The 9,270-nt window shown below is 41.5% G+C and overlaps 1 protein-coding gene across 1 annotated transcript; it reads left to right on the top strand.

Annotated features, from left to right (window-relative positions):
- The first annotated feature begins 3,293 nt into the window (after window positions 1-3,293).
- Window positions 3,294-5,617, top strand: LOC101437693 (gamma-crystallin E). The gene is made up of 3 exons (XM_004458145.1): window positions 3,294-3,302; window positions 3,391-3,633; window positions 5,345-5,617. Exons 1-3 carry the CDS (start codon window positions 3,294-3,296, stop codon window positions 5,615-5,617), a joined length of 525 nt encoding a protein of 174 aa, XP_004458202.1.
- Window positions 5,618-9,270: the final 3,653 nt, after the last annotated feature.

The following is a 9,270-nucleotide window of genomic DNA, read 5'->3' on the forward strand; positions in this document are numbered from 1 at the left end:
CCTGTGGCAAAATTATTAAACTGACGTAGTCTCTTGTGTCAGTTTGTAATTATTTATGAATTCCAAAAGGAGAAATTATGTTTGTAAACTGATCTGTTCCTCTGGGTGTGATCCCCTTTGATTGTATTGGATTCAACTGAGATGTCTTTGCCTAAATTATATTAAGATTAGGGCTTTGATTCAACCATGTCAATAGGGTGTAACTTAGTGTAAGTCCCTGCCCCCTTGGTGGGCTCTATAAACCTTCACTCACTCAAGAAAACACACAGAAGACGATGCACAAGAAAAGAGAAAGAACTCCATAGATGCCAGAGGAGAGAACTTTGCCATGACTCAGAGGAGGAGGGAACTTTGATCCTGTGGCCCTGGGAAGAGCGATAAGCCCTATTCCAGTCTATAGCTGAGATCAGAAGAAGCTGGGCCCATGGAACCTTAAAAAGAAGGAAGGAGAGACCAGACAGAGACCATCTGCCATCTTACTTCAACACGTGGCAACTGACTTTGGTGAGAAACCAACCTTGAGCTGGACTCTTTAGAACCTTGAAACTCTAAGCTTTTATCCCAAATAAATAGCCTTTATAAAAACCAACAGATTTCTGGTATTTGCATCAGCCCCTTAGGCTGACCAATAAATCTCTTCTGCTATCACTTCTCTTTGAAACTACCTGAATATTTAGGTAGTAAGAAAGCGTTATCTCCTGGACTAGAGCTCAGGACAAGAGAGCCTCTTCTTTATATCTTAGTGGCCCCTGTAAAGGTCAGTACCCATCAGTTATATGTGGCAACTTGTATAGAGTACTGCTTCTGTGCTGCAGGTGTAAAGATTCTCAGTTCAATGTCATAGCCAGGCCCTGAGCCTCAACAGACTTGCAACTCCTACACTCTGGTTTACTGGACTTATCCCACTCAGCTAACATGGGGGTAAAGAAGGTCAACCACCACACCAGGGAACCTAGAGTGCCTACAACTGAAAGCAGGAGAATTGCATCCAGCATCCTTGTGGAATCTAAGCCCCCTCTTGATATAGACATGGAGTGGACACAACCATTCTAAGGTCCACAGGATGGAGGAATAGAGTATGGATTAGAGTGGACTCACTGATATTCTATTCATGAACTATCGCGATTAGTAATTGAAGAAAATGCGGCATTGGTGTGGAGAAAGTGGCCATGGTGGCTGCTGGGGGTAGGGAGTGGGAGGAAGAGATGTGATGTGGGGGCATTTTCAGGGGTGGGAGTTGTCCTGGGTGGTGCTGCAGGGACAGTTACCAGACATTGTATGTCCTCCCATGGCCCACTGGGTGGACTGTGGGAGAGTGTGGGCTATGGTGTGGACCATTGACCATGAGGTGAAGTGGTGCTCAGAGATGTATTCACCAAGTGCAATGAATGTCTCATGATGATGGAGGAGGTTGTTGTTATGGGGGAAGGAGTGGAGTGAGGGGGGTGAGGGGTATATGGGAACCTCATATATTTTGAATGTAACATTAAAAAATAAAGACAAAAAAAAGATTCTCAGGTCATAACTTAGGTTCACTTAGCACACTAATTACAACTTAGAGCATTAATCTTATACATTTTCGTCACTCCTGGAACTTTCTGGAGAACATGGAAATTAAGTCCCATTTCTACCCAAGCCCTTCACTTTTCAGCTTTATGAGAAGTCTGGATTTTTTCACTGTTTCTTCCCACAGACTGAAATAAAGCCTTCTCTCTTCCTGGTCAATGAAAAAACAAAAACAAAATAAAAACAAAAACAAAAACAAAAACAAGCCCAGAGTTCCCTGGTTTTGGTTCTTTGGATATATCCTAAATTGCAGTTATAACTGCATGAAATTGTCTCACCATGCTCTTCTAGGGGTTCCCTGGCTCTATACAGCCTGAACTGTTCTGTCCTTGCTCTCTGGGGCTCTGCAATTCTGCTCTTTTTCATATTTTCCTGTTTTCATCCATCAACATTCTCCCTCACAGGCTTCTGGCTTATAAACAACTCTGAGCAAAATGATGATTTCAATTCTTTAGTTTCTGGCTGCTTGTTTTCCACTATGTAAAGGTATGTAACTTTAGAAACACAATCCTTTATATAGTGCATAACAAGCTGCCAGAAACTAAAGAGTCGAAATCATCATATAGCATAAAGTTTGTATGTAGTTAATAAACATTGACTAATAAAGTGTTATGACCCAAAACAAGAAAACTATTTCCATGGATCAACACTGGACTGTGAATAATTCTTTGAGTGTGAAAGAGGCTCCACATATAAATGATCTTCCACGCCTGTGCTCCTTCCAGTCCATCAAACTGTTCTCTTCCAGGCTGATAAATACATTCTAAAGTCTTCTTGGGTTCCTAGCTTCTAGATACTTCTTTCTTCTTTTTTCCTACACCATTCTAGCCTTTACCTCCTTTAGGTTCATGCAATTACTTTCCTCCACATTCCCCAGAAAACTTCTTTGGAATTTATAGTAAGTGAAGAGGTAATCTGCTTATATTTTAAATTTATTACTTTTCCTGATTTCCTCAAATTTAGAAATTTCCCTTTTAGTTCTTTCTGAGATTAAGCATCTTGAAGCTATTCTCCCTTTGATTCACAGAACCACAATTAGCTAAGAGAAATGGTCTAAGCTTCAGTCTACTTTCAGGCATAATTGCCACAAAGTCAGACCAAGTGCCAAAGAGCAGTGTTTGCCATATATTTTAAGATACTTAAAGTTTTGAATTCTATGAACTCTCTTGGTAAAGCATTCCAACATCTTCCACCCTTTAATAAGGAAATTCTCTTAAAGGACTAATTTGAAGTTTTCAAGGGTCAATTAAGCCCATTTCTTCTTTTTGGAAATCATATTCTATATTGGAGTACATAAGAAATATAGTAGTTTTTACAGATGATTTAATATCTATCACATTAAGACTCTTGCTTTTTGCCACTCCCACTTTCATTTTTTTAATTTGCCCAACCTATACCAATAAAAGTGTGGACTATATAGGAAATAGATGAAGCTCTACTTCTATTATTAAACAGACAATGTCCCACATTACTTTTTTCAAATGGTCTCAATAGCATCAGCTAGTGATAGCAATCCGAATACTCCAGAGAAAACGGGACCAAAACCCACAATGAGCTCACGCTGTGGACCATGACAGCAAAGAAGTAAAAAGAGAATGAAAATCCCCGTTCTCACCCCGGTGGACCCCCTTTTGTGTTTTTCCTGCCAACGCAGCAGCTGTCCTGCTATATAGACGCGCGCGCCGCCCGGCCTGTCACACTGAACTCCATCGTCCGCTCCACCAGCCATGGGAAAGGTGAGCCCAGCGTGGGGGTCCCGGGCACGGCCCCCAGCAAAGGCCTGGGAGCCAGCCTTTGAGCCCTTTCCTTCCCTTGCCTTCGCAGATCATCTTCTACGAGGACCGGGGCTTCCAGGGCCGCTCCTACGAGTGCAGCAGCGACCACTCCAACCTGCAGCCCTACGTGAGCCGCTGCAACTCGGTGCGGGTGGACAGCGGCTGCTGGATGCTCTACGAGCAGCCCGACTTCTCCGGCGGCCAGTACTTCCTGCGCCGCGGCGAGTACCCCGACTACCAGCAGTGGATGGGCCTCAGCGATTCCGTCCGCTCCTGCCGCCTCATTCCCCACGTGAGTCCAGGTCCACCCGGGTCTTTCTGTGCCATCGAGTCACGTCAGTCCTCTAGATGTATTGCTCATTCCAGAGGCAACAGGATGGTAGTCCTACTTTTTCTGGCTCAACTATGTTCTCTTTTCCTTTATTAACATCTCTGGAATTTCTCCTCACTGAAAAAAATACATGTTGCAGGTTTAGTTTCTTTCACTTTGCTAAAATTAAATTCACCTCTACTGGGAATAAGTAGTGTGGGATCTTAGTCCAGACGGGTGATGAAGCAGCAGATGAACTCCTTACTATCAGGTGGCCTTAGGCTGACTGTGTAGGCTTTTTTCACTGTCCTTATCTGTAAAATGGGCTAATAGGAGCAACTAATGTGTAGTGGTCAGGAGTAACTTTATTATAAGTATCAAGGACCTCCCAAGGTCTGCCTTTTGATGAGGCAAAAAAAGGAACTAACAATGTGATTCCAATAACTCTTGCAAAGCGCGCCCAACACAAATAAAGCCCCATCAACCTGGAATTCCAAGGCTAAGAGATTCTCTGTCTCTGACAGCATCTTTTGAAACTGCACCACTATTGTAAAGTTTGAAACCCCTCTCAAAGGGTTTAACAGCTTAATGGGACCCAAACTGGCCAAAGGAGCTTGCAAAGCTGAATAATTACAGACCGTAACTCTAAATAATGAGTTTTCCCATAAAAGAAGGAAAGACTTATAATGGTTCTTTTACATATGTTGGACTGCTGTAAAGATCAAATTCGTTGATGTACTACCTTTAGAACACTACGCAAATGTGAGATACTTTATTATCAGTTTTTTTAATACCTCAGAATGAATCACTTATGAGAAACTTTCCTAAAGAAGGACTTAATAGTATAAGAGGAAGATATTGAGGCCATGGGTACCTGCTGGGAAGGAAGAAGCCAATGAAGGAAGAGCAAGTGCTCAAGAAACAAGAGACAAGATTTGCTCATGACAAATAACTTCCCATTTTTCTAAAAGTTTTATGCTCCCTTCATCCTGTACAGGCCTCCTTCAGGACCTTGAACTCCCATTTCTGCTTATTACCTACAACAGATTTGTAGGAGCATAACTTTGAGCTGAGAAGCAAAACATAATCTTTACGATCACTTTGCTTTTCAGGATTTTAGAGTAACAGGGCTTAAAGCAGAAGAGAAGGGATTAAGGGATTCCCTGGGCCAGACTCTCTTTCTGAATTGTCTCCAATCTGTGGCCTCACTTTGGGAAAAGCAATTCAACTTCCTTTCCCCCTGGCTTCCTCTAATCCTATTGAGATTCAAAATAATACCTTTTGCCAGGGATCCATATGTCTTTTTATTTTTATATCTATTTAATTTCATATTATCCAAGGAGACCCCAGATCACCAATCTATGGAGAGCACAAAACAAATTTATAAAATTTGTTGCTTAAAAATTGTACTGAATAGGGTCAGCATGTGTGGTTGATGCAGATTGTGACATCAGAAAACTCTAGGGAGCACCACTGATATCACAGTCTGTGTGAATGATGCCCTCTTGAATTGTATAGTATGCAACCTACACAACTATACCCAGCAGCCTTGGTGTTGATAGTCTCCTTTAACTTGGTCACCTTTGCTATAGAAAAGACACAGAAACGCCAGTTCCCCAGGGAGAGTGACCTGTTGTTAAAATAAGATACAGCTTTCTGACTTTTCCTCATTTGCTCTTTGCTAAATCCTCAGACCAGCTGCCACAGGATCCGCATCTATGAGAGAGAGGACTACAGAGGCCAGATGGTAGAGATCACGGACGACTGTGCCTCTCTCCAGGACCGCTTCCACTTCAATGAGATCCGCTCCTTTCATGTGCTGGAAGGCTCCTGGGTCCTCTATGAGATGCCCAATTACCGGGGGCGGCAGTACCTGCTGAGCCCCGGGGACTACAGGCGGTACCGCGACTGGGGGGCCATGGGTGTCAGAGTGGGCTCTCTGAGGAGAGTCCTGGATTTCTATTGAAATATTTTCACTCTAATCCTTTCTCCATCTGGAAGCTAATAAAATATTTCCGGTGTGTTTCATGCAGAACCGTCATCCTCTTTTCCTTTCAGAAAGCTCCTTAGGAGGCATCAGCAAAAATAAACCTAGAAATAATGTGTTTCTTCATACAAATCCCTAGAAAGGGCATTCTGGGGAAGCAGTTAAGAGCACAAATTCTAGAGTCAGAATGTCTGGGCCCAAATCCATTCATCAGCTTTAGGTGGCTGGGCAAGTAACTTTGCCTTTCTGTGCCTTAGTTTCCTAATTTGTAAAAATGGGGTGAATGATACTTTTCACTTCATAGGGCTGTGATATGAATTATATAAGTTAATATTTGTAAACTCCTACAACAGTGCCAAGCATGAAATAAATACTATATGGTAAGTTGTTGTTACATAGGTTTGATTATTGTTGAGTGTTTTGGACCTTATAAATCAGTGTTTCTCAATGTATCAGTAATGGGTTGTGTATCACCTGCATGAGAATCACCTGAGATACTTGTTAAAATGCAGATTCCCAGACCCTCTCCCAGGTCATTCTTATGCAAATTAAATTTAAGAATCAGTTCTAAATTATTTTCTTATAGTACAGAATTACATCCCCCCAATTTTTTAGGGACCTCTGTTTTAGACCCTGTTTTCTGCACTGGGAAACAAGGAGTAGCACAATAGACTTTCCCCTAAGAGCTCACAGTTTACTGGGGGAGCAGAATATACAACAGAATTTTAAAAATAATTCTTCAAGTGGAGTAATAGAGGGGACAAGACACTAGCTGGAGTACTCTGAAATGTTCCTAATGCAACTTAAACTGCCACATCACAGGACTTTGAGTGTTCCCAGAACAATACTGAGAAGGGTGAGCAAGTACCAAAGACTTGGGTTGAATATCAGCAGATTGCTACAGAGACTACAAAATAAGAGGTATCGTATACTTCCATCACCCAAAAAATGAATGAGAACACAAGTCAATGAAAATAGCAAGAATTTGGGGTGAGGGAATTTAAGCTTTGTAGAGAGTTTATTGCAATAATGAACATCAAGACGATCAATCCTCTCTATTGATAAGGGTTAGGGAATGGAGATGTTCACTTTCAAGTCATAAATTGCTGGTACTCTGTGATGCATGACACTCCCAAAATCTCTGAAATGTTTAAACTAAGCTATATTGTAAGATTAATTTATTTAATATTTATTTTTATACATATGTATGGTATACATTGAGCACTTACTATGTGCTAGATGTAAGCACACTTAAGTCTTAATATCTCCATTATTTATTATTTAATATTTAATATACCTACTATTTAATACTCTATTTATTATTACCTCATTTTATAAACTTAGGCGAAGAAACCTCCCAAGTTCATACACCTGTATATAATACATGTTTACCATAGAAAATTTGAGTAATACAAAAGATCTCAAAGAAAAAACTATTATCACCCAGAATCCCACCACTTAGAACCGTTATTAATATTTTAGTATATATCCTTCTAGTCTTTTTTCCCCTTTTTTTAATAAAATAAATTTTTTTTCTAAAAGCAAAATTGGAATATTAAGGGTGATATTTTACAATATGGATTGTTTTTATTATTAACTGCTAAGGTCATTTAAGGAAACTTTAAAATAAAAAGGGATTTTCTTTTTATGATAAGAACTTTTCAGCCAGTTCTTCAGACTACAAAAGTCTGGAAAAATTGAAGACAGCAGGACAATGCTAACGTAATTAGGAAAATGGAAGCAAATTGTTGTTTTATATCACTTTCCATTTTTTTGCCCATTATAATAGAAAGTACAACAAACCAATCGTCAAGAACACTTAGAAAACTGTAATTAATCCTGAAAAACGCCAAGATGCTTAAGCACCTGTATTTAGATTTATTAGCAGAGACATTTTTTAAAATTGATTTTGTAAAAATATTACATTAAAAAAACAATATGAGGTCCCATTCAACCCCACCACCCCCACCCCACCACTCCCCCCCCCCAGTAACACTCACTCCCATCATCATGATACATCCATTGCATTTGGTAAGTACATCTCTGGGCATCTCTGCACCTCATGGTCAATGGTCCACATCATGGCCCATACTCTCCCACATTCCATCCAGTGGGCCCTGGGAGGATTTACAATGTCCAGTGATTGCCCCTACAGCACCATCCAGGGCAACTCTAAGTCCCAAAGGCACCTCCACATCTCATCTCTTCCTGCCATTCCCCATACCCATATCAGCCACCATGTCCACTTTTCCCACTCCACTCCAATGCCACCTTTTCTCTGTGGACCTTGGATTGGTTATGTCCATGGCATCTCTATGTCAAGAGGAGGCTCAGATTCCACATGGATACTGGATGCAATCCTCCTGCTTTCAGTTGTAGGCACTCTAGGCTCCATGGTGTGGTGGTTGTCCTTCTTCAACTCCATCTTAGCTGAGTGAGGTGAGTCCAATAAATCAGATTGTAGGAGCTGAAGTCTGTTGAGGCTCAGGGCCTGGCTATCATATTGTCAGTCCAGAGCTTCAAATCCCCTAAATATATCTTAAACCCCAACACCAACTACAATTCCAGTAAAGTAGCATGAAAGTCTAATGAAAAGAGATTCCATCTGAATCCAGTTTCATCATGCAGAAACACCAGCTCCAAAGAAGGGCCATCTGACATGGCAGTGAACCCCATCTGCCATGACCATAAAGCCCGTGGGTCTCTTTAGCCCTCAAAGGAACCAATACCTGGGGTTGTATCTACTTCATCTGTCTCTTAGATTCTGCTCAGTTGTGCATAAGGGCAATCCTTCTGACAGCCTCCAGACTCTTTTTTAGAGACTCATAGCCATATAAACTCATTTCTCCTTTCCATTTCCCCCTTACATTAGGTCAAACAGCATTTTAAAGTCATGTTATTATATGTAAACAGGGATATTCTGCTAGATCCGCATTGAACCTTCAATTCAAGGTAATTTTCCAGTTGCATCATCAGTTGGTACTTGATAGTGATCCCTCGGTGCCAGGGAGGCTCATCCCCAGGTGTCATGTCCCACGCTGGGGGGAAGGCATTATTAGCAGAGACATTAAGGACTTTGAATCTTTTAGTAAGTAGAGCAACAGAGGCCTGCTGAATAATCAGTGAACTAGGTTGAGTTAGGGCAGGCTTTGCGGATGGTGGGAATCAGCTGGGCACTTTTAGCACACAGATTCACAGGCCTACCAATCAGAAATCTCCAGGGGGCACCCTGTGCCTCTGCACGGTTAACAAGCTCGCTGAGTTCAGTGTTAAGATGTGGGACATTGACACCAAGCAAAAGCAGGTTCTTCTCTCCTGACGTGTCTTTAAAGCCAATTCTTGAGACACTGGGGTTTCAAAGAGAGAAAAAGTTGATTTGGTTGTGCAAGCAAAGGAGCACATTAGGCCTCATGGCCCAAAACTTGCCTCTCCAATTTGCAGAAATTCTAGTCTTTTATAACATCGGGAGGCTAATGAGTAATTGGGGTGGAGTTTGCACAGGTTCTTTCATTAATAAACATTAAGGGACTGAACCAGGATGGGGGTGCGTACTGACAGGGGTGGGGAGTGGGGGTGAGTTACAAAGTTACATCCATTATTAGAGATCAAGGCATCCGGTAGAGGGGGATACC

The sequence above is a fragment of the Dasypus novemcinctus genome, chromosome 7, assembly GCF_030445035.2.
Source record: "Dasypus novemcinctus isolate mDasNov1 chromosome 7, mDasNov1.1.hap2, whole genome shotgun sequence".
NCBI classification, from domain to species: domain Eukaryota; kingdom Metazoa; phylum Chordata; class Mammalia; order Cingulata; family Dasypodidae; genus Dasypus; species Dasypus novemcinctus.

Bases quoted from the DNA above. Each gene is read 5' to 3' on its own strand.
- LOC101437693 (XM_004458145.1), top strand. The intron at 3,634-5,344 runs GTGAGTCCAGGT...CTAAATCCTCAG, and splicing joins CCTGCCGCCTCATTCCCCAC to ACCAGCTGCCACAGGATCCG.